The sequence below is a fragment of the Lynx rufus genome, unplaced genomic scaffold (genome assembly GCF_022079265.1).
Source record: "Lynx rufus isolate CCGP_SWC_20201006 ecotype Redwood Valley unplaced genomic scaffold, mLynRuf1.p SCAF_4, whole genome shotgun sequence".
In the NCBI taxonomy this organism is placed as follows: Eukaryota; Metazoa; Chordata; class Mammalia; order Carnivora; family Felidae; genus Lynx; species Lynx rufus.
In genome coordinates this window covers 53662298-53688019 of record NW_025814856.1, presented here as the reverse complement: position 1 = coordinate 53688019, position 25722 = coordinate 53662298, and the positions used below count along the sequence as shown (strand labels likewise).

The window sequence follows — 25722 nt, the reverse complement described above, 5'->3', positions numbered from 1 at the left end:
TTCTTATATATATACATTAGCCATTTTGACAGGTTTGAGGTGATAATCTCATTGTGGTTTTGATTTGCATTTCTCATATGATTAGTGATGTTGAGCATCTTTTCATGTGTCTGTTGGGGAGCTGTGGTTGTTTTGTTTTTTGAAAAATGTCTATTCAGGTCCTCTGCCCATTTTTTTTTTAATGTTTATTTTTGAGAGAGGGTGCATGTGTGCATGCACGAGTGGGGAAGGGGCAGAGAGAGGGGGAGACACAGAATCTGAAGCAGGCTCCAGGCTCCGAGCTGTCAGCACAGAGCCCGACGCGGGGCTCAAACCCACAAACCATGAGATCATGACCTGAGCTGAAGTCAGACAATTAACCGACTGAGCCACCCAGGCGCCCCATGCCCATTTTTTAATCAGATTTTTTTTAATGTTTATTTTGAAAGAGATCGAGAGCATGTGTGTGTGCACAAGCAGGGAAGGTGCGAAGTGAGAAGGTGAGAGAGAGAATCCCAAGCAGGCTCTGTGCTGTCTGCATGGAGCCCAGTGCAGGGTTCCAGGCAGGGCTTGATCTCATGAACTGTAAGATCATGGCCTAAGCTGAAATCAAGAATGACCAGAACTGAAATCAAGAGTTGGATGCTTAACCCACTAAGCCACCCAGGCACCCCTGTTTGAGTTCTGTTTGTTTGTTTATATTTTTAGAGAAAGCGAGTGGGTGAGTGGAGGAGGAGCAGAGGGAGAGGGAGAGAGAATCCTTATCAGGCTACATGCCCAGCTTTGGAGCCCTATGTGTCACTCGATATCATGACCTGAGCCAAAATTGAGAGTCGGTCCCTTAACTGACTGATCCACCTAGGTGCCCCTTAGAGTTCTCTATATATTTTGGGTATCAACTCCTTATTGGATATATTATTTGCAAATATCTTTTTCCATTTAGTGGGATGCCTTTTCATTTTGTTGATAGTTTCCTTTGCTGTGCAAAAACTTTTTACTTTGATGTGATCCCAATTGTTTATTTTTGTTTTTGTTGTCCATGCCTGAGGAGACAGATCCAAAAAAATATTACTAAAGACCAGTGTCCAAGAATGTACTGTGTATGTTTTCTTTTAGGACTTTTACAGTTTCAGGGCTTATATTTAGGTCTTTAATCCAATTTGAGTTTGTGTGTTGGGTGGGGGGTGTATAAGATAGTGATTTCACTCTTCTGTGTATAGCTGTCCAGTTTTCTCAACACTATTTATTGAAGAGACTGTCTTTTCACTATTGTATATTCTTTCTTCCTTTGCTTTAGATTAATTGACCACATAAGTGTAGGCTTATTCCTGGTCTTTCTATTCTGTTCCATTGATCTATTTGTCTATATTCAGTTTTTTGGAATAGTTTGAGATGGCTAGGTGTTAACTCTTCTTTAAATGTTAGAATTCACCTGTGAAGGCATTGGGTCCTGAACTTTTGTTAGTTTGTTATTACTATTACTGATTTCATTATTAGAAATCTGTCCATATTTTCTGTTCCTTCCTGATTCAGTCTTCAGATTATATATATCTAGGAATTTATTCATTTCTTGTAGGTTGTCAAATTTGTTGGTGTATAGTTTTTCATGGTCTCTTATAATTCTTCGTATTTCTGTGTGTTGACTGTAACTTCTCGTGGTTAATCAGTTTTGTTTATCTTTTCAAAGAACCAGCTCTTGTTCATCTTTCTATTTTTTTGTTCTCAATTTCTGCTCTTTATTATTTCTTTCCTTCTACTAACTTTGGACTTTGTTCTTTCTTCTTTTTCTAGTTTCTTTAGGTGTAAGGTTGGATCATTTGTGCCTTTTCTTTTTTCTTGAAGTAAGCCTGTGTCGCTATGAACTTCTGTCTTACAACTACTTTTGCTGTGTCCAATAGATTTTGAAACATTGGATTTTCACTTTCATTTGTCTTAAGGGTTTTTTGTTTTTGTTTTTAGTTTCTCTTTGATTTCTTTGTTGACTCATTGGTTGTTTAGTACCACATGTGTAGCCTCTACTTTTTCCTCCATTCACTTTTTTCTGTAACTGATTTCTAATTTCATACCTTTGTGGTCAGAAAAGATGCTTGATATGATTTCAGTCTTCTTAAATTTATTGATACTTGTTTTGTGACCTAACATGTGGTCTGTCTTGGAGAATGTTCCATGTGCACTTGAAAAGAATGTGTATTCTGCTGTTTTTGGATGAAATTTTGTATATAATAAATATGTGTGTGTACGTATAATATATGTATATAATAATAATGTGGTATAATGTGTCATTTAAAGCCACTATTTACTTAATGATTTTCGTTCTGTATGATCTATCATTGATATAAGTGGAGTGTTAAAGCCCCAACTATTATTATATTACTGTCAGTACCTTCTTACCGTGAACTCTGTGTCCATTGTGGGGCTTCAACTCAGGACCCCGAGATCAAGAGTCACATGCTCTACTGACTGAACCAGCAAGGCATCCTGTCGATTTCACCCCTGTAGATATCTACAGTTGGATATCCCTTGTTGGATTTATCTCTTTATCACTATGTAATGCCCTTCTTTGTCTTGTTATAGTCTTTGTTTTAAAGTCTCTTGTCTGATAGAAGTGTTGCTAACCCCATTTTTTTCACTTCCATTTTCATGAAATATCTTTTTTTATTCACTTTCAGTCTGTATGTGTCTTTAGGCCTGAAGTGAGTCTCTTGTAGGCATCATATAGATGGGTTTTGTTTTTTTATCCATTCAGTCACCTTATGTCTTTTGATTGGAGTGTTTAGATCATTTACATTTAAAGTAATAATTGATAGATGTATATTTATCATCATTTTGTCAATTGTTTTCCTGTTGTTTTGTAGTTCTCTGTTCCTTTTTCCTTCTCTTACTCTCTTCCCTTGTGATTTGATGACTTTTTTAATGTTATGTTTGGATTCCTTTCTCTTTATTTTTTGCATATCTATTAAAGGTTTTTGGCTTGTTACCATAAGGTTCATATATAATTTCCTGTGTATATAGCAGTCTACTTGAAGTTGATGATCTCTTAAGTTCATACATTGTAAAAACACTACATTTTTACTTCCTCCACATTTTATGTATATGAATTCACATTTTACATCTTTTATTTTGTGTATCCCTTAACTAATTATTGTAGACATAATTGATTTTACTATTTTTGTCTTTTAACCTTCATACTCACTTTATATATAAGTGATTGATCTTTTAGCTTTATGGTATGTTTGCTTTTAGCAGTGAAATTTTTTTTCTTTCATAATTTTCTTACAGCCTTTTCTTTTCCACTTAAAGAAGTCCCTTTAACATTTCTTGTAAGGCCGGTTTTAGTGGTTACGAATACCATTTGTTTGTAGAGGAAACTCTATCTCTCCTTCAATTTTGAATGATAACCTTGCTGGGATGAGTATTCTTCTTTATAGGTTTTTTTTTCCTTTTAGTACTTTGACCATTCCCTCTGAACTGCAAAATTTCTGCTGAACAATCAGCTCATAACCGTATTGTGTTTCTCTTGTATGTAACTAGTTGCTTTTCTCTTGCTGCTTTTAAGATTATCTGTTTATCAGATAATCAGATAACTTTTGACATTTTAATTTTTATGTATCTTTGTTTGGATTCTTTGGGTTTATCTTGTTTGGTGCTTTTTTTTGCTTCCTGTCCCTGGATGTCCATTTCCTTTCACAGGTTAGGGACATTTTTAGCTGTTATTTCTTCAAATAAGTTCTGCCCCTTTCTCTCTTCTCTCGGAACCCTATAATACTAATGTTATTACAGTTGACATTGTCTCAGAGTTCTTAACCTATCCTCATTAAAAAAATGTTTTTTTGGGGGGCACCTGGGTGGCTCAGTCAGTTAAGCATCTGACTCTTGATTTCGGCTCAGGTCATGATCCCAAGGTCATGAGATTGAGCCTTGTGTTGGACTCTTTGCTGGGCCTAGAGCCTGCTTAAGATCCTGTCTCTTGGGGTGCCTGGATGGCTCAGTTGGTTAAGCATCTGACTTAATCTTAGGTCATGATCTTGCAGTTCATGGGTTCGAGCCTTGTGTTGGGCTCAGTGCTGACAGCTTGGAGCCTAGAACCTGCTTTGAATTCTCTCCCTCTTTCTCTGCCCCCCCCCCCCCCGCCCTCCCCCCCCCCCCGCTTGCATCTCTCTCTCTCTCTCAAATAAACATTAAAAAAAAAAATTCTCTCCCTCTACTTCTGCCTCCCCCCAAAATTTTTTTTTTCCTTTTTGCCATTTAGCTTGGTGATTTCCACTGTGCTGTCTTCAAGATGAGTGATCTGTACTTCTGCATCCTCTTATCTGCTGTTGATTTTCTGTAGTGCATTTTTCATTTCAGTTAATTGTATTTTTCAGCTCTGATTTGTTTTTATATTTTTTCTTTGTTGAAGTTCTCACTGAGTTCATCTACGCTTCTCTCAAGTCCCATGAGTATCTTTATAGCCATTACTTTGATTGCTTATCTCTGTTTCATTTAGTTCTTTTTTCTGAGGTGTTGTCTTATTCTTTCATTTGGCACATATTCTTCAGTCTCCTGATTTTGTTTGACTCTCTCTTTCTGTGTATTAGATAGGTCACTTCTATCTTCTGGTCTTGAAAGTAGTGACTTTAAGTAGAAGGTGACTTGTGGGGCCTAGTAGTTCAATCCCCCCTGGTCACCAGAACCAGGTGTTTCAGAGGTGTCTCCTGTATGGCCCTCCTGTTGCAACTGGGCTGTGACTGCTTTAGGCAGGTTGATGTTGCTAGTCCTCAGCCTGTCTGGCTACCGTGACTGAGTGTGACTACGGTGGACACACTGGTTGGCAGGATTGGCTCCTAGCACAGTTGGCTGTTGTGGGTGTGCTGGTGAGAGGGGCACCAGTCATGTCTGAGGCTGCCCACTGGGTGTGGTGGGGCAGAAGTTGTTTTAGGGGGCTGCTGGTCCCCACTGAGGGTTTCCACTGGTTGTGGTAGGATGGGAGCAGTTTTGGAGGGTCACCTGCTATAGTGGTGGGGCAGGTTCACTGGGGAACACTGGGGCAGGTGACTGGTGGTAGCAAGGTAGAAGGAGGGTGTCAGAACTGACTCCCACCAGCTAAGCTGAAGGGGGTGGGGTGGGGGGGAGACATCCACTAGGCTTTCCCTTCCTGGAGAAAGATCCTACAGATCCCTGCCCTTTCAGCACACACCCTAAAATTAGTCAGTAAATTTCCTTCATAAATAATCCAGGTTCTTTTCAGACTGCTGTCCTTGTGCTGAGTCTTGGAGTGCATGATATGTGCTGGCCATTTAAGAGTAGAGTCTCAGTTTTCCAAAACCCTCTGGCTCTCCTGGAGTTAAGCCCTGCTGATTTTTTTTTTTTTTTTAATGTTCATTTCTATTAGAGAGAGAGTGCAAGCAGGGGAGGAGCAGAGAGAGAAGGAGACAAGGAATGCGAAGCAAGCTCCAGGCTCTGAGCTGTCAGCACAGAGCCTGACACAGGGCTTGAACTCAGGAACCGTGAGATCTTGACCTGAGTTGGATGCTTAACCAAATGAGGCACCTGGTGCCCCTAGCCCTGCTGATTTTTAAAGCCAGATGTTGTGGGGTTGTGTGGGGTAAGGATTGGGGTGGGGATTGCTTTATGTAGGGCTATATTCTCTTGCTCCCCAGGGAAGACCTGCTTGCCTGTGATATCCCTTCTGCTTGTGAGTCACCACCCTGGGGGTTTGGTTCCCAGCTGTCTCTGCCCCTCTTAACCTTTTCAATATGGCCCTTAAAAAATATCTTTAATTGAGACAGTACTATTCTGCTAGTCTTTGGGTCATTTTCAGAGTGAGTTGCACTTGATGTTGGTGCAGCCTTGATGTTGCTGTAGGAGGACGTGAGCTTAGAATCCTCTTACTCCACAATCTTCTCAAGCTTCCCTGGATAAATACTCTCTAAATTAGACCTTTAGCCAGTACGTTGCGGTGGCAATCCTTCCCTGGGAGGTCTTGCTTTTGTAAACTAGTTTTCAAGTTGTTTCTTGTTTAGCTTTATGGCTTTGGCTCTGATGGGAGTTTGTTGACAGTTTATTGACATTACAAATAATGCTGCAGTAAATATTCCGGTGTACTTTAGTAGTGCTGGGTATTTCTGTAGTGCTGGCTGGGTTTTTTTCCCTTATAAGATAGATTGTCAAATGGTATATGAATTCAAATATTTAAACGGCTAATAGAAACTATTAGATTGTTAGATTAAGTTTACAGTCTTGCCAGCAAGTATGAGAAGTAGATTTCCTCAGATGCCTGTGATGGATGTTTTCCTTTTCTGTCTTTTATATTTTATAAATCTGATGTTAAAAATAGTATTTTATTTTTCAAATTTCACATTTTTCTACTATATATGTGTGTATATATATACATATATATGTATATATATACACAAATCATGTATGTTTATGGCCTCTGTGTTTCTTTTTTAAAAATTTTTTAAAAATGTCTTTGTTTATTTTTGAGAGAGAGAGAGAGAGAGAGAGAGAGCACAAGCAGGAGAGGGACAGAGAGAGAGGGAGTCACAGAATCCGAAACAGGCTCCAGGCTCTGAGCTGTTAGCACAGAGCCCAATGTGGGGCTCAGACTCGTGAACCGCAAGATCATGACCTGAGCTGAAGTTGGATCCTTAACTGACTGAGCCAGCCAGGTGCCCCCGTGGCCTTGTGTTTCTATTCTGTGAATTTAATTCCCTGTTTTTTTCAATGGCATTGTTCATGTTTTTGTTAATTTTTAGGAGATCTTTGTATATTAGAAATAGTAATCCTTTATAGGGAGATACATCTTTTTAAAAATGATTGATTTCGGGATGCCTGGGTGGCTTAGTCTGTTAAGCATCTGACTTCAGCTCAGGTCATGATCTCATGGTTCAGAGGAGTTCAAGCCCCACGATGGGCTCTGTGCTGACAGTTCAGAGCCTGGAGCCTGCTTCAGATTCTGTGTCTGTCTCTCTCTGCCCCTTCCCCTCCCTCCCTCCTTCCCTCTCTCTCCCTTCCTCTCTCTCTCTCTCTCTCTCTCTCAAAAATAAATGAACATTAAAAATTTTTTTTTAATGAATGATTTTTTTTCTAACATAGTGAATTTCTCCATTCATAAGAGAATGCATTTGTTTTGAAACTTTTCCTTGGAATTGTGAAAGACTTCACATTTCTGTTTTGGACTATCTAGTTTTAGTATGTCTCTAGATATGTATTGTGAGTGTTTATGTGAATTTTAGCTGAGATTTGGTCAGCATATCAGGGAGAGATAAATACAGAGGCTAGATTTGCATTTATGTTATATTAATGTTTATTTGAGGGTAGTATTAATGGGGTTTCTGAATGTCTTCAGTTAAGACAAGTAGGTTGATGCTGAATGGTTTTTAGAAGCTTTTTCTTATTCTCAGATGTGTGCCCTTTAGTAAACTGGTTAAGGAATACCTTGGCTTAGAACTTCTAATGAGGAACAGGTTAGTGGTGTCTCTATCACTCTTGGAGGGCAGGGAGGGCAGTTAGTAGGGCTCTTGGCCTTTCTAGCCTCTCTGTTGACCTGAATATGCCTTACAAATAAGAATCATCATTTTGTATGAGTGACGTGAGAAAAGCTGGGAAACACTCTTAACATGCTTCGTAGCCTAGTAAGTGAATTTGATAAACACACAGAAAAATAAAAATAATGAATGAGAAGTAATCTAAAACTTGAGAATTGAAGTGGGTGTACTTTTGGTTAACAGTTATTGTAGTATATTCTATAGTAAGCACTGGCAGTGTTATTTTCTAAGTGCTTACAAGACTTAGAATTCATCATAAAATAAGTATGTTTTTGGAGTTAGGCCACATTTAAGTCTTGTAATTGGGTTCTTTAGCTAATAGTTTATAGTACAGTCTCTACCCCCGTCCTCAATGAAATTTAGGATGCTATTACTACAGTTTGTCGTTTGCTAGTGGTCGATATTTTTTTAAAGGTGTACTACTAAATGGAGATTTAATTCACATTTACTAGTTCTAACAGGTCTGTTTTATAAAAAAATTATGTTTTGCAGCATCATTCTGGCCTCTAACTTAATTCATTTAATAAATATTTGAGTGTCTTCATGTCCTAAGTACTGTATTATGGACTAAGAATACAGTAGTGAATGGGATTTGGCAGGGTCCTGCCCTTGTGGAGCAGAAGGAGGGTGGAGGGTACTAACCTAAATCTGTGAACAATTAAACATAGTAGTAAGTGCCATGAAGAAAACAGGCAGGGTTATTTGATGGGGGTTGGAAAGGGTGGGGTATTTTGGCTGGGATGACTAGGGAAATCATCTCTAAAGTAATCTTTTAGGTGAAGTCTTTAATGATGTGAAAAAGCCAACTTGCTTGTTTCTGAAAGTGTCAGCCTTCCAGGTGAAGGGAACAAGAAATTCAAAAGTCCTGAGACTTTAAGCTTGATGTGTTCACAAAGGAGTTTGGCTTATATTCTGAGTCTTCAGTAGAGGAGGAATATGTTGAGTTGCATCTTTAAGGTTGCTCTATATCTAGATCATAGGAGCCACATAATTTCAGGCTAGTGAGATGCTCAGATGAGCCCTCATTCTTCATCTTTCTCCCTCTCATCTGGTTCTAAATTCATTCATCTCTTAGTTGGGGAGAAAGATATAGGGAAAGGAAGAGCTGTGGGTGCCCCTAAAAAATGACCTCATGGTAATGGAGGGATAGAATTAGGATTGTGAAGGGGGCTCAGGTTTATATGTCAGAGGAGGTGGGAGGCAATGTGTGACAGTCCTGACACTTGAAGGCTGTGGTATTTTGTCCTTCCTCCCACTTAGACAAATAAAATAGGCTTTATAGAAGTTTACAGTTGTAATAGTAAAACACACACACAAAAGATCCCCCCAAAAAGAAGATAGGTAATATATAAAAAGTAAAAATTTCTCACAATCCTTCTGAAACAATCACTGTTAATACTTTATTATTGTAGGTTTTCTCACCTCTTTATAAATCAAGATTTTCCTCCCTCTTTCTAGATTAATATAAAAGGTTCAAAATATATTTTGCATCTTTTATTTTGTCTTGGATGGCTTTTTTCCATCTGCACATACAAATTACTTCATTTATCACATAGATATTAACATTTGTTGAATTCCCTATTAAGTATTTGGTCCCCCAATTTTTTTTAAGTGTATTTATTTATTTTTTTTTTTTTTGAGAGAGAGGGGGAGAGAATCCCAAGCAGGCTCCACGCTGTCAGTGCAGAGCCCGATGTGGGGCTCGAATTCACAAACCGTGAGATCATGACCTGAGCTGACATCAAGAGTTGAAGGCTTAACCCACTGAGCCACCCAGGTGTCCCTGGTTTCCCAGTTTTTCAAGGATATGAACAGTGCTGTAATGAAGATGCTTATACATGTATCTTTTTAAGTTCTTATTTAAATTTAGTTAACATACAGTGTAATATTGATTTCAGGTGTACAATTTCGTGATTCAGCACTTAAATACAACACCTGGTGCTTATCACAAGTGTGCTCCTTAATCCCCATCACCTGTGTCCCCCCCACCTGTCTCTCCACTGGTAACCATCAGTTTGTTCTCCATAGTTTCTTGAGTCTGTTTCTTGGTTTGCCCCTCTCTCTTTTTCCTTAGGATTGTTTGTTACATATATCTTTAAACACTTGCCTTACACTTCTGTAGGATAAATTCCTAGAGTGCAATTGAATACTAAGTCAGTCTTGAAAGTTTCTCAGATGTAAAATGGGATGCGAGTCCTACCTAGAGTATTTCTCTAAGGATTAGGTTGGATAATGTGAGTGGGATGTATGTAGTATGTATTGCCTCATATAGTAGGCAAGTAGTAAATGGTAGGTATTACTAATAATACGACAAAATAAGTTTCTAAGGGAGGAAGGTGTGAGAAGGATGGGATTCCCTGTCAATCTCACCCTTTTCTAAAGAAGGAGATAAACCTCACTTCTGCATGATTGCTGACTCCCAGTCAGTGTCAGGGTGTTGTGTGTCCTAACTGCACACTCTTTGTCTTACCACCATTGTGTGACTGTGGACTACTGTTGCAGTTTTCTTGTTGCCCAGTTAAAACATTTGGTTATTTTTGGTTCGGTGACTGTCTCTGCTTGCTCCTGTTTGTAAGCTTCATTTTTGTACCAAAACTGAAATGTGAATGTTATGGTGGAAAGTTTATGGACTTTAAATTTAAACATATGTATATCTGGTTATTTTACCCATCACCTGGGTGCTCTTCAGCAAGTAGTGGTGATTTTTCTGTGCCTTGTTTAAAGAGTGGATGGAGGAAGGAATTTAAAATATTTGGGATCTTCATAAAAAATTAAATGAGAAAATTTATATATCAGTGTCTAATACACATCCTAGACATACTAATTTCTTTTTCTTCCTTTAAGGCAGAAAATTATGGCTTACACATTTTTTAAAAAAAATTCACCTGTTTAAATTTCACATGTTACTGATATGCAAAGGTAGTCACTCACACTTAAAATACAATAACTAAAGAAGAAGAGAAATGTAATTTAAAAAGTGTTAGACTAGAAGTCAGGAAACCTGGCTGGGCCCATGTTCCAGGTTGGTATAACTGGTGGTATAACCCTTGATACATCTTTTGATCCCTATTCCCTATTCTCGTTTTTGAGTTGTCTATGAAATATTTTATGGAAATATACTAACATAAAAGTTTTTGATTAATTGAGTTAAGCAGAGGGTGTTACTTATGAGAACGTCCACATACTACTATTTTCACAATTACTCTGTTGTTGAGTTGCTTTTTTCTAGAATTAAATTTTTGTCTTTTTTTTAACTAGGTTTAAGTGTTGTGTAAGCTGCATCAATGGAGCACATACAAGGGGCCTGGAAGACGATCAGCAATGGCTTTGGATTCAAAGATGCAGTGTTTGATGGCCCCAGCTGCATCTCCCCTACAATAGTTCAGCCATTTGGCTTTCAGCGTCGGGCATCAGATGATGGCAAACTTACGGACTCTTCTAAGACAAGCAACACTATCCGTGTTTTCTTGCCAAACAAGCAAAGAACAGTGGTATGTAAATGTTCCTCTCAGTAAGTTTAGCTGGCCATCTGCCTATAAAAAGCATTTTGGATAATTTCACTCACTTTATAGACAGGCAAAATTGTCACTTAGTGTCTTTACTAATTGGCTTTCCAGTTGCAGATTTTATTGCTTTATATTACTATGTTCCTTCCATACCTCCCACTTTTCCCTACCCCTTGGCCTTCCTTCAGTTGTTATTCTCGCCTGGAATGCCTTCTTTTGAAAAGCTCCCTTAGACTGTTCCAGTCAATTTTATGTATATATGTATTATGGATATTAAAGCAAAATGCTCACTTAAATTTTTTGGACGTTATAGTTGAGTATATAGAAGAAAATAAAATTACCTAGAAAAAATTATTTTGGTAAGTTTTGTAGGCCCCGGGCAAAGCTGGAGGTAGCTTAGAAAGCACAGCATCTTCCTCTTTTCCTGGGCACTGACACTAGCCAGTTATGTGTGCACAGTTCATTTTTGTAGTACCAGCAACAGGTTCATACTAGTAGCATCATGGTGGGACACTGCCACTTGGTTTTCTGACATAGAGTTCTAACTTTTCTGAGAAATAACTGCTCAAAATAGTTCCTTACTATCTTGGTGGAAAAAAACCCACCTGGTTAAAAAAGGAAAGTGAAGTTGTGCTAATTTTGCTTGGTGGAACATTTGAGAAAACCTTAGTTCAAAAACTTCCATGCTTCCTCCTTTCCCACTCCCCATTCTTTGAGTAAAATCAGTGCATTGGGCTTTTCTTTGTACCTGGGTGAGACAAAGTTCTGAGGTTGGAAAGTCCAGTCCAGAGTTCTGTTTTTGACAGTTCCAGAGTTCTGTTTTTGACAGTTCCAGAGTTCTGTTTTTGACAGTTCCACTCCCCTCTCCCAGTTTACTAATAAATTCCTTTATACTTCTTTTGTGAACTTAAGAAGCAGACTCCCAGTTATAGTGTTGTACCTTTACATACATTTTAAACTGAAGGCAAAACTCAAAAGGTATTTGAGTATTATTTTTGTTCCCCTTCCTAAAAATAAAAGTTGAATGGCTGGCAAAATAAATAGTAATAACCTCCTTAATATTTCAAAAGTGGCCTTTCATTTGCAAGGTGATTTTTTTACTTACTGTTATTGTTCATTCATCTTCTTATTTTTTTTATTTTTTATTAAAAAAATTTTTTTTAAGTTTTATTTATTTTTGAGACAGAGGGAGACAGAGCAGGGGAGGGGCAGAGAGAGAGGGAGACACAGAATCCGAAGCAGGCTCCAGGCTCTGAGCTGTCAGCAAGCACAGAGCCTGATGCGGGGCTCGAACTCACAAACTGTGAGTTGAGCCGAAACGCTGAGCCGAAACGCTTAACTGACTGAGCCACCCAGGCGCCCCCATTCATCTTCTTTCTAACCTTAAATGGAGAGCCCAGGTGGGAAGTGTGAATGTAATGGGAAGCTAAGACTAGCTGAAGACCGTGTGGTACTGCTTCAGACTAATACCGTGCCTGTCTTCCCCATTCCCATCTCCTGCCGGGTTGCCTGGAAGACTGGGAAACTTAGTTTGGCATAATGATTAATTAAGTATATGGACCTTTAAGACAACCACGCTCAAATATAAATCCCTGTATTGCCTTTTATTATCATCTAGATGAGTTACATAATATTTTGAGCCCCTGTTTCCTCACCTTAATGAAATGAGGCTCATGCTGAATATACAGTAGCTGATTCATAAGTAAAATGGTAGCTATGATTATTTGAATTTTTTCTACATCTTTGTAGCCCTTGACAGCTTTCAGTTGAGCACAATCGGTAGTTGGGAACAAGTGATTTGGAAGCTTGGCTTCTCCTAAGGCTCTAGCAGATAAAATTAGTTTCTCCCATTTCTTTGACCAGAGATGGACCATCTTCTTTCAGCTGGCATGTATCTTCAGGGGAGCATTGGTGGAAGGAGTCATTTACTGGCCAGCACCATGAGTCAGCAGTTTCTAATCATTCCCAGGTTACTTCACTGCTTGGAACCTAAAATGACCCTCCTAATCACTTAGTAGGCTCCAGAAATTAGATTTAACTGATTTCAACATGTATCCATGGGGCGGTGTAGAGAGGAGAATGGCAGATAGTGTATATATATGATTTAAATAATTGTAGGAGTATAATTGGTAGTTGCTTTTTCTTTCTTTTTTTTTTTTTTTTAATTAAAGTTTATTTATTTATTTTGAGAGAGAAAGAGCACAAGCAGGTGAGGGTCAGAGAGGAGAGACAGAATCCCAAACAGGCTCCATCAGCACAGGGCCTGATGAGGAGGCTCAAACTTATGGACTGTAAGATCATGATCTGAGCTAAAAACCAAGACACTTGCCGACTGAGCCACCCATGAACACCATTTTAGAGTTGCTTTTACAAAAACTTTTTTCTTGGGGTGCCTGGATGGCTTAGTGAGTTAAGGGTCCGATTCGGCTGAGGTCATGATCTCACAGTTCATGGGTTCAAGCCCTGCGTTGGGCTCTGCTGACAGGTCAGAGCCTGGAGCCTGCTTCAGATTCTGTGTCTCCCTCTCTCTCTCTCTCTCTCTCTCTCTCTCTCTCTCTCTCTGCGCCTCCCCTGCTCGCACTCTGTCTCCGTCTCTGTCTCTCAACAATAAATAAAAGTTAAAAAAAATTTTTTTCTTGTCATTTATTTTGTAAATATGTGTCTCTTTGCCACTCCTTGTTATTAGATGGGTGCTTGGACCATAGCTGAGGACCATTAGTTACCATTACAATCAATTGACGGCTAAAATACAGATTCCTGGGCTTCATTCAAGTTCAACTTAATCAGAATCCTTGGATGTGTTGGAGGGGAGAAGCTGGGAATCTTTATTTTCATAAGTTCCTTGGATGATTCTAATGCCAGCCACATTTGGGAACCCCACTTGGATTAGAGAATATTTAAAGAACTATCTAGCTCTTAGAGTATGTGGTTTTTTTTTTTTTTAAATGTTTATTCATTTTTTTGAGAAAGAGCATGAGTCGGGGAGGGGCAGAGAGAGAAAGGGAGACACAGAATCTGAAGCAGGTTCCAGGCTCTGAGCTGTCAGAACAGAGCCTGACTCGGCTCAAACTCATGAACTGTGAGATCATGACCTGAGCTGAAGTTGGACGCTTAACCAGCTAAGCCACCCAGGTGCCCCTAGAGTCTGTGACTTTAATGAAGATTAATGATATAGCACCTTATATTTTTCAAAGCTCTACTGCATAGTATTTGATGCAAGTAATGATTCTGTTAGTTTGTGTTTGTTAGTCTTCATTGTCCTCATTCTTGATGTCTTATCTTCATAGTTCAGATCAGTATATCTCACTTTTACTTAGTTTTTTTTTCTGAAAACTGTAAGTTAGTGGGTCTAAGGGTATAACTACTTCAAGAAACCTAAAATAAACTTGCTATGGAACATTTTAAATAAATACTTTAGACTTTTCAAATAGATCCAAACATATGCTCTTACCTGCCTTTGGGAAGAAGCTGGTTTGGCCACTGTCAGCTGTCACACTTTAACTGAGCACAGGAGCTCCACTGTGGGCAATTTACAAGTACCATAGATCTACATTTTGTTCTCCTTACTGGCCATACTCACTCTAGTTGCCTCAGTTTTAATTAACTTTATTGGCTTTAAAAACAAAATGTATGGGGCTTTTATCAAAACTCTTAAAGTCTTATTCAAAAAAAATTTTTTAATGTTTATTTTGAGAGAGAGAGAGCACAAGCAGGGAAGGGGCAGGGAGAGGGGGAGAGAGGGAGATTCCCAAGCAGGTTCCACACTGTCACCGCAGAGTATGACTAGGGGCTCAACCTCACGACCTATGAGATCATGACCTGAACCAAAATTAAGAGTTGGATGCTTAACTGACTGAGCCACCCAGGTGCCCCATTAGTTGCAATTTTTATATAGCTGCCATTGTTAGTACTCCAGGTACTCATACTTCCTACTAGGCCTCTGAGTGCCTGCCTAGCTTTTGAGGATGGGGTACAGGACAATGTGGAGGGACATACACTAAGGCTACTTGAAATGGTGTGCATGTTTATTTAAATTAACAGTGGTCTGCTTACCTTTACTAGTGTGAAATGTATATGAGATGGAATTTTTGTTAGGAAGATAACAAAACCTGTTGTTGAAAACAGGTTGAAATGCAGTTTTGATCAGAAAAACTCATGTTTATAGATCAGATTGATTTATTTTATTTTCTGGTGGATGTTCCTGCTTGCATGTACATTTCAGTCAGTCAAACAAATTAGACCAGTGTGAAGGGAAATGTGATAATTTTATCTTTCTCAACCACTCTCTTCTGATAATAGCTAGAGGTATGTCTTTTCATACTCATACAATATATGTAAACATATATGGGTTTCCCTGCCCTTTAAGTAATCTTATTCTTTGTATTATTCTGAAAAATATTTTCCCACAATTGATAAATCATGGACATCCTTCCCTTTAGGTCGTTATAAATAATATAGTAGTGTCTTAATGTGACATATACAGATATTTTAGGCTTTATTTAAGCATTCCATATTGCTGGACATTCCAGCTATTTCTTTTGTGTGTGTGTGTGTGCGTGTGTGTGTGTGTGTATCATTACAAGCAATGCTGTCATAAATCTTCTTCACATACCCTTACAGACTGGTGCATTTATTACTATGCTTATCAAAGGATGTGCAGCCTTTGTTGGTTCTAAAGATGGCTTTTTGTTTATAGGTCAATGTGAGAAATGGAATGAGCTTGCATGATTGCCTTATGAAAGCACTCAAGGTGAGGGGCCTGCAGCCGGAGTGCTGTGCAGTGTTCAGACTTCTCCATGAACATAAAGGGTAAGAACTCAAAAGTCAGTCAGATCCTCTTTCATACTAGTAAGGAGCTGCTGGCTTCAAATAATAAGTTTGTATTTTTAAAAAAGTGTGCTAGCTTGTCATAGAGTATTATGTATTTATATACCCTTGTTCATAGACAACTGAGAAAAATAAAATACTAAAACTTGAAATTATTGCTGAAACATTGCACTGAAAAAAGAATACATATTAGGTGTTGATAGTATTCCATAGATGGAAACAGTAGTGTAAGGTAATGTTTCTTGAAAGCAAAAATTTTTGTGTTTCCTGGAATGCAGTAGACAGAATAGATACTCAGAAAGTGTTTGCATTATTATGTATAGTTAAAGAATCCTATCCTCAAGAGATTAACACTCTTGTAATTCACTCCATCATTCTTTTTTTTTTTTAAAGTTTGTGTTTAAGTAAGCTCTACACCCAGCATGAGGCTCGAACTCACTACCCCAAGATCAAGAGTTGCATGCTTTTCTGACTGAGTCAGCCAGGTGCCCCTCATTCATTCATTTTTATAACAGTTAATGTTTACTCAATCTGTATAATTTGTAATTTCTGCTTCAGGAAAGATCCATAGTTCATCTTCTTTCTAATGCTGGTGGTTTGATAGAAGCATCCCATCAAAGGCTAGGAGTAAACCCTATAGCTTCCATAATTATCCATTATTATCCCCCAAATTGGGGGAAATAATCTTTACTTTCTTCTTGAAAAATGCTAGTTCTGTTATTGATCTTCAGCTCACCATCTTTTCTGTCTCAAGGAGTTTCCCAGTTTGAGAGAATAGCCTAGGAAATGAGTTAACTCAAAAGGGCAAGCAAAAATTCCACTCTGCTGTTCCCCTCAGTGTAGGAGGTAGTTTGTTGAAGTGCAGATATTTGAAGCATATGTCAGTTTTATCTGGGTATAGCCCCAGGTTGGTCCAGAGCCAATCTGTAGTGCTCCTTAAAGACTAGAAGGATTCTGAGACGTTGAGTGGCTTGTCCAGTCTTGTCCAAGGCTACGTTGGTTTAGAGCTACCCTAGCTTCTCTACTGGACGGATAGCACCTGAAGACTAAGGACACAGGGCTGCCCCTGTCTCTCTCCATTAGGATGAAGTAGGACTTTGGAGTCCTTGTATAGGGAGTTATATTAAGGAAAGGATTATTTACTATTGGATAACCAGAAAAATGGCTGGAATCAGCTTCTGGTAGGCAAAGGGAGAAGTTTGAATTATGCTGTATATGTGTTCTCTCCCTACATGAGAATATTCTTTTTTTAAGAAGTGGGCCTGATGGACTTGATGGACTACACAAGACATGAGAAAGGAGCTGCTTTTTTTTTTTTTTTTTTGAAACTTTTTACTTTAGTGTATCTATTTTTCTGTGTTGTTTGTTCTAGGCACAGAAAGAATGGTGTCAGAGTAAATGTTGAGACAGTTAAGTCCCCTGTCACCTTATAGACCTTGCAAACAACTCTACAGATGTGAGCCTGTTATTAATTTCATTTGTGATTCCTTTGTATTTATGTATCTGCTAGACTGAAGTAGGCTATTGAAGATTAAATTTTGCTATTACAGCAGTATTTATACCCCACTTTAGTATTTCAGTATTCTTACAGGATTTTAAGGTCACAGAGTCCAATTTATTGCATATTTACTTTATCATGAGATTGTTATAGTTCATTATTTTATTTTATTTTTAATTAATTTTTTTTTTAATTTACATCCAAATTAGCATATAGTGCAACAATGATTTCAGGAGTAGATTCCCTAATGCCCCTTACCCATTTAGCCCATACCCCCTCCCACAACCCCTCTAGTAAGCCTCTGTTCTCCTTATTTAAGAGTCTCTTATGTTTTTGTCCCCCTCCCTGTTTTTATATTATTTTTGTTTCCCTTCCCTTATGTTCATCTATTTTGTCTCTTACAGTCCTCATATGAGTGAAATCATGATATCTGTCTTTCTCTAATTTCACTTAGCATAATATCTTCCAGTTCCATCCACGTAGTTGCAAATGGCAAGATTTCATTCGTTTTGATTGCCAAGTAATACTCCATTGTATGTATATACCACATCTTCATTCATCCATCGATGGACATTTGGGCTCTTTCCAAATGTTGATAGTGCTGCTGTAAACATGGGGATGCATGTGTCCCTTCGAAACAGCATCCCTGTATCCCTTGATAAATACCTAGTAGTGCAATTGCTGGGTCGTAGGGTAGTTCTATTTTTAGTTTTTTGAGGAGGCTTAATACCGTTTTCCAGAGTGGCTGCACCAGCTTGCATTCCCATATAGTTCATTGTTTTAAAATAAACTTTATTCTGGGGCACCTGGATGGCTCAGTTAGTTAAGTGTCTGACTCTTGATTTTGGCTCGGGTCGTGATCTCACCATTCGTGGAATTGAGCCCCATCAAGTCCTGTGTCTGTCTCTGTGCTGACAGCATGGAGCCTGCTTGGGATTCTCTCTCTGTCCCTCCCCTGTGTGTGCTCTCTCTCTCAAAATAAAAAATAGACAATAAAAAAAAAAAAAGAAACTTTATTCTAAGAGTATAAGCTTTGGAGTCCAGCTGAGCTGGATTCCAACATAGGCTCTTATACTTGGTGTGTGGCCTTGAACAAGTTACTTTCTTTGGGCCCTAATTCTCTCATTTTTAAGATAGGGATAAAATGCTTACTTCATAGCTTTGTTGTATGAGTTAAATAAGTTAGTATTGTCTGAGATTAAGTTTTATATTTATATAGTATGAGGTAAGTGGTAGCTGTTATTATTTGGCATTGAACTCTTACCTTGTTTGAATATTTGCCTTTTATATATGTTTTTAAAAATTGCCTTTAGTAAAAAAGCGCGTTTAGATTGGAATACTGATGCCACCTCGTTGATTGGAGAAGAACTTCAAGTAGATTTCCTGGATCACGTTCCCCTCACAACACACAACTTTGTAAGTTGTGGAGCACTTCTCTTTTTGTGGTGTGTTGGGTGTTTTAGCTGGTGTAATTGGACTTTCTCAGAGGTAATAAGCAAAAGCATATGCATTGTTGGATTATCTGAAGCTGTCGTTTTGTGATGTTTACAGTAAGGCAATTTAAGTTTAATTAGTCACATATATACTTTAATTTCTAGGAGTGAATTTTACAAATGTTGGAAGTAGGATTCTTTTTTATAAGGGTCTCTTTTGGATGTATGGGATCTGTTGGGGGCCAAAGAAGAAATTATTTTGTCTTTTGTCATTCTTCATTTATTTATACCTCTTCCAGGCTCGGAAGACCTTCCTGAAGCTTGCCTTCTGTGACATCTGTCAGAAGTTCCTGCTAAATGGATTTCGATGTCAGACTTGTGGCTACAAATTTCATGAGCACTGTAGCACCAAAGTACCTACTATGTGTGTGGACTGGAGTAATATCAGACAACTCTTGTAAGGCACCATTCTTTTCTCAAAGAATATAAGCAGGTGGGGAGGTAAAAACTCTCTTGAAGGTATTATTGTATATTTGACCAACGAGTCTGGGTTTTAGACTTACTAAGTAAATTGTCATGATTTGGATATCATCTACTTTAGCAGCATGACAGTTGTGAAACCAGGGAGTTTGAGTGTGGCATACCTCTAAAGCAAGCAGATGGGATTGCTGTTTGTCAAATGGAGATTGGCGTACTGTGACTCAGTGAGGCAAAGAGCAAAAGGATAAGAAAACCAAAAGACTTGGCTTTTGTCTCTTAACAGTATCATCTTTTAGGTTACTGGCAGGCACAACTCTTTATTTTGTTAAATGATGTTAAACATTTGTTATTGAGAAGGAGCAGAAAGCATAGTTGGTGCTATTATCTTCACCTCAAACTGGAGACGTCAGTTTTAAAATGATATAAATGTAGGGGAGTCTGGGTGGCTCAGTCGGTTGAGTGTCCGACTCTTGATTTCAGCTCAGGTTATGATCTCAGTTTATGAGTTCAAGCCCCACATCAGGCATATGCTGACAATGTGGAGCCTGCTTGGGATGTTCTCTCACCCCCTCTTTCTCTGACTCTCCTCTGCTTGTGCTCTCCCTCTCTCTCAAATAAATAAACCTAAAAATAAAATGAAATGAAATAAAATGATGTAAATGTGAAACCTCAAAAGGTACTTGAATCCCTCAGGAGACAAACCAGTTCCCAAAATATATTTTCATACAAAGTGTATTTTAGTAAGGTTTAAATTGAAAATACATGAAAAGTCAAAGTTTTATCCCTTTTTGAGAGTACTGGAAAAACAAAGGGAATGTTATTAAACCCTGACGGGAACACCTTTTTTAAATGTTTTTTTTTTTCAACGTTTATTTATTTTTGGGACAGAGAGAGACAGAGCATGAATGGGGGAGGGGCAGAGAGAGAGGGAGACACAGAACCGGAAACAGGCTCCAGGCTCTGAGCCATCAGCCCAGAGCCCGACGCGGGGCTCGAACTCACGGACTGCGAGATCGTGACCTGGCTGAAGTCGGACGCTTAACCGACTGCGCCACCCAGGTGCCCCGGGAACACCTTTTTTAAAAGCTTTTGTAGTAGTCACATGTGTTTGCTTGCGTAGCCTAACTGGCACAAGCTTGGAGTTTAGTAGAAGTGGGTGAGAATCTCAGTGTTTCCATTAACTAACTAACCACCTCTAGGCCTCAGTTCACTCATATGAGGAAAGGGGATTGCCTTCCTTGCAGGGTTCTCGTGAGGATTAGCTGAGGTAGCTAGCACGTGAAGTTGCCGAGCACAAGTGCTCATCTTGTGGAAAGAAGATGCCCAATTAATGTTGTCATCTCTTTTCCTCTTATTTATGACATTTGGTGCTGAATGACATTTATTTTTCATATTCAGTCTTTTCATTTATGTGTTTTCAAGACAGAATGTTTCCAGAAAAGCTCTTTGTGATTTAGGTTATACTGTGCCCTACTTTAGAATTAAAAAAAAAAACAACATTATTTTGATATAGTGGGATATTGGACCAGTACTTTTTAGAAATGCACAGGTGTGCCTGGGTGGCTCTGTGGTTGAGGATCTGACTTTTGATTCCACTCAGGTCATGATCTCCCAGTCATAAGATCAAGCCCCATGTCAGACTCTATGCTGATGGCATGGAGCCTTGGGATTCTCTTGTCCTCTCTCTGCCCTTCTACTACTTGTGCTCGCTCTTTCTCTCTCCCCCCTCATTTAAAAAAAAAAGTTCAGAAATGTACACTAGAAGCTATTATGTTCATTGGCAGGTCAATATTGTTCATATTCTGTACTCATTCAAGCCCAGTCATTTGGATTGGTGGTCCCTCTACTCTAAAATGGTTGATGAAAATGTGACTAGAAAATGTGGTTTAAAAAACTTTTTTTTACATTTATTTATTTTTGAGAGACCGAGACAGAGCACAAGTGGGGGAGGGGCAGAGAGAGAAGGAGATACAGAATCCCAAGCAGGCTCCAGACTCTGAGCCGTCAGCACAGAGCCCTACATGGGGCTCGAACTCACAAACTGTGAGGTCATGACCTGAGCTAAAGTCGGACACTTAACCAACTGAGCCACCCAGGTGCCCCTGAAAATGTTTGAGTAGTCTGTTTGCAAGAGTTGCAAGACAAGGTAATTTGACTGTAAAATTACTGCCATTATAAAAAACCATAAACTCAGTCTTCCTCTGATTTCACTTAGATTGTTCCCAAATTCTCCTATTGGTGATAGTGGGGTCCCAGCACTGCCTTCTTTGACAATGCGTCGGATGCGAGAGTCTGTTTCCCGGATGCCTGTTAGGTAATTTTTTTTACTTACAGCTTTTCTTTGGAAAATTACATTGGGGCGGGTGGGACTGAAAGCCTGAATATAAAAGACCAGAGTTCCTTTGCATTCCCTTCTCTCCCTGTGTAAATGCTTTACTATTTCTGTGGAACTTAATACTAGTATTAGAGCAAAATGTAGTCTTGTAGTTTTTATATTCTGAAAAGTGACACACACAGACTGCAGTTTTCTTCTGCTATCATAGCATATCCCTTAATGTCTCATCACATTTTAAAGACCTTCAGATTTTGCTTTCCTCAGTATGTAGTAAGTTGTGCCTCAAGGAAAGAGTCCCATAACTATATACAGTGATCCGATAAAAATAAAACTCCTAACTTTGAAATGCTATTTATCGCCTTGCATTGCTGAAACCATGGTATTTAATAGACTGTGATCTTTAAAAAGAGTCCAGTTAGATTTTTAATATAAATATCCTTTCTGATGTGCTTGTGAGTTTGCGTGTAACTTGTCTTTTTTCTGTTCTCCTGCTTGGAAGTTAGAGCTTTGTTGAGTTCACATGTCTTGTTCAGTGTTACACATGAATTTGGAACCTAAAATAAAATCTACCATCTTTTTCAAAATATCTGACTTTAATGTATATACAATTGGATAACATTTAATGATCTTTTTAAAACTACCATGGAAATTGTTAAAGGCAGCATATCTCAGAACAAGGAATTTGTATTGAAATAATATCTGGATATATGTTTGTGTATGGCTTATTTTTCTTGAAATTTCATCAGAAATTGTACTTGCTTCTGAAGATTTCATTACCAGAAGACAAGCTTTTGAAGGCATAAATACTGAATTCCCGAGAAGGCAATTTTTCAAGGCAGTAGAACAGTTTCTCATAGAAAAACTAGCCTTCTGTTCCTTGAATTCATGCATGGTGTTACTTGCATCTGAACAAAACTCAAAATAATTTGTAGAGCAAAAAATGAAAATGTTATACTTGCTGCGTGTTCACATTGTGGTTGATAGGGGAGTGGGCTTGACTGGAAGAGGCCAGTGATTAATTTCACAGTTGTGTTTTGGCATCCTGAAAACTGAATTCACATTAACTGACTTTTAGAGCTGGTTAAGTGGGGAGAGGGTGCATAGTAGCTAAAATGCTGGCCTTTTTGCGGACATGCTCAAAAGTCTAACCGTCTTAAATTTAAGACTTCTCCTTTAAGCTCTCTCAGTCAGTCTCTAAACTGGGCAAATTCCAACTAGGTTGGTAGTTGGTGGCATGGTTGGCAAATGTTAGTCTGTTCTTTCCTAGAGATGGTCTAAAAATTTGGGAGTATTCTGTAGAGGGGATCTATTGAAAAGAAGACAACTTAAAATGTATTGTTTTCATATGAGTTCCAAGCATGTGTATTATTTCCTTTTCAAAACTTTGCATGCAGAAGCACCTAGACAGAAGAAAAATTGTAAGTGGAGCCTCTTAAAAGAGAGAAACATTTTGTCCAGGGTTTTAGTACAAGTAGGATTTGCCCCAGAGCATCTTACGAAGTAACTAGTTGAAAGATTTACAGTGGGGAGGCCTGCGTGTCATTCATGGAGTTTTCTTTTTCTTCCTCGCCTAGTTCCCAGCACAGATACTCCACACCCCACGCCTTCACGTTCAACTCTTCCAGCCCTTCCTCTGAAGGTTCCCTCTCCCAGAGGCAGAGGTCAACATCCACACCTAATGTCCACATGGTCAGCACCACCCTGCCTGTGGACAGCAGGATGATTGAGGTAATAGGGCCCCTTGCGGGTGGTGAGGAGTATCAATCTGTTGTTATTGGGGTGGGGTTGACTGTTGTGTTTAGAGAGTTTGGGGTTTCAAACCTGATAAAGAATGTTGCTGCACTTTCTCAGGACCTTGGAATTTTTGAATTTATTGTTTAAAGCGCTGTATCTTTAGACTGGCTGAATAATCCAATTGGTATATCATTCAAGTGGAGAACTAAAATCTCCTAAAGAAATGGTAACATTTGAACTCCTTTCCATTTTAGCTTTGAATAAGATGTCAGTGAACTAGTGAATGAGCTAATATAAAGAGTAGTTTCATTTTTGTGTGGAAAAGAGAATAATAGTGATGGAGAACTACAAACTCTCTGAGAGACTTTTAAGTGATTTTATTTAGAAATAAAAGGGTGGAGTCATTGGATTTACCAAGCAGGTTATTTAGGGAGATGTAAAAGTACCCAAAGCCTAGTGTTTTCAAACTGCTTTTTCTTTTCTTGGCTTTTTGGTATGTTCTATTTATTTGCTTTGCTTTCTAATTCGTCTTTAATAACAACTGAATACACTTAAAATACTTCCTTTGTTCTTTATTCTTCTTTATTTCTCATTGCTTTGGACTAGAATAACAGCCTGAATGCTTCTCCCAGGGCGTGGTCCAGACGATTTTGTTTGAGGGGAAGAGTAGGTATTCTTCTTCATGCCTTTGCTTTCTTGTAAATTAACAGGATTGCTAAGACTGTCAGACAGTAGCCTATCAGAAATGAAAGAATCACTAAGTTAAATTTTATATTTCTTGCCAGACTTGATTTCCTGCTTTATTTTTTGACAATAGAGTATAGAGAAGTTAAAAAAAAAAATACTGTATGTGGGATTGCTGACAGGTGAAATAAGTTTCTCAAGCGAGATTTTGAAGCCAAAAGTAATAAAGTTAAAAAAGAAAAAAATTTTGACCAAAGCTAATGCTAGATTTATTTAGTTGGTGCTCAGACAGCATCACTGTTGTATTTATACCTCGTTTAGAAACCAGATGTGTCGGTTTGGTTGATATGCCCTGAAAATCTTTTGTTAAAAGTTCATCAGAGACAACTGTGTTCTCTCTGCATTATGAATTGTTCCTTGGAAAACCTCAGGGACACCTGCCACTTGAGGTACAACTTTATCTCACTCAGACCTTGAATCACTTTCCATATGCTTGTCCTCCCATCAGAGGTGGCAGGGACTCAACAAAAATGTTGGTTTCTGAATGTGGAGTCTGAAATGGCCATTTGGGGGGCATTTTGAATATCACAAGATTATTGTGAGGAGGTCATGTGCATGCTAGCTATGAATTTTGTTTTCTCTTTTATCATGGTTAGCCCTGATAATAAATAATATCCTAGTGACTTCTGTTACATGATTTGTTTCTCCGTAAATACTGTAATACTTGGGACATTAAAAGTGAAAATTCCTGAATTTTTATTATAAAATAACTGGCACTATGTTAATTCTCTTCATACTTTAGAGGCAGAGCAAGTTTTGATTCCTTTTTATTGCATGATTCAGCTTTTTTAAAGTACACATTCTTTGTTTAAACCATTTGTAGTTCTCTTTAATAGATTCCAAGATATTTGAAAGGTTCCTTCTAGGATAAATCCAACTATAGAAATTAGCACACAGTATAATATGAGGTATATAATGGATACAGGAAGAAAATTGCTGACATTAAGGAAAAAAATCCTAGTGCATGGGTATATAATTTTGGTCAGCAAAAATACATTGTGCCATGGTTTGACTAAAAACAAAGAGGTCAGTTGGATAATAAAGCTATAGCCGCTGAATATTCTGTTGAAATTCTCGTTATTTTTGGCCGGTGTTTTGCCAACTGGCAGTTATCCAGTCTACTTAAAAACAGAGATTCCTGGACTTCCAACCTTCCCTCCCAGAAATGCTTAATCAGTCCTAGTTGGGGGGAGGGGACATCTGTATTCTCAAACACCTCTCCAGGTGATTCTGAAGATTGGCCAGGTTTGGGGACCCCAGAACCAGGCTTTATTGCTTGGGTGGGGCGGCCAAAGGTAGGGGGAGGGACAGCTTGGTTTAGGATACTTTTTATCTTTTTAACATTTTTTAAATGTTTATTTTAATATTTATTTATTTTGAGAGAGAGCGTGTGTGAGAGGGGCAGGGGCAGAGAGAGAGAGACACAGAATCTGAAGCGGGCTCCAGGCTCTGAGCTGTCAGCACAGAGCCCGACGCAGGGCTCGAACCCGTGAGCTACGAGATCATGACCAGGGTCAACGTCAGTGCTCAACCGACTGAGCCACCCAGGCACCCCTAGGATACTTCTTGTCTTGTAAAAATGTTACGGAGTGGAAACATTCCATTAATAGTTGTGTGAAAAAGGTATCTTGTCTTTATTGTGGTTACATAAAATAGT

At 38.6% G+C, this 25722-nt stretch overlaps 1 protein-coding gene across 2 annotated transcripts in view; it reads left to right on the top strand.

Moving 5' to 3' along the window:
- The window catches only part of RAF1 (Raf-1 proto-oncogene, serine/threonine kinase), an 82739-nt gene that overhangs the window by 40806 nt on the left and 16211 nt on the right, over positions 1-25722 (top strand). The window contains exons 2-7 of one of the 2 annotated variants that reach the window (XM_047095636.1): positions 10767-10999; positions 15711-15823; positions 18653-18755; positions 19072-19229; positions 21468-21566; positions 23162-23315. In XM_047095636.1, the coding sequence (XP_046951592.1) occupies positions 10793-10999; positions 15711-15823; positions 18653-18755; positions 19072-19229; positions 21468-21566; positions 23162-23315 (834 nt within the window). In that variant the 5' untranslated portion in view covers positions 10767-10792. Of the gene's footprint in view, positions 1-10766; positions 11000-15710; positions 15824-18652; positions 18756-19071; positions 19230-21467; positions 21567-23161; positions 23316-25722 lie in introns of those variants that run through there. The other variant, XM_047095637.1, reaches the window with a different exon arrangement.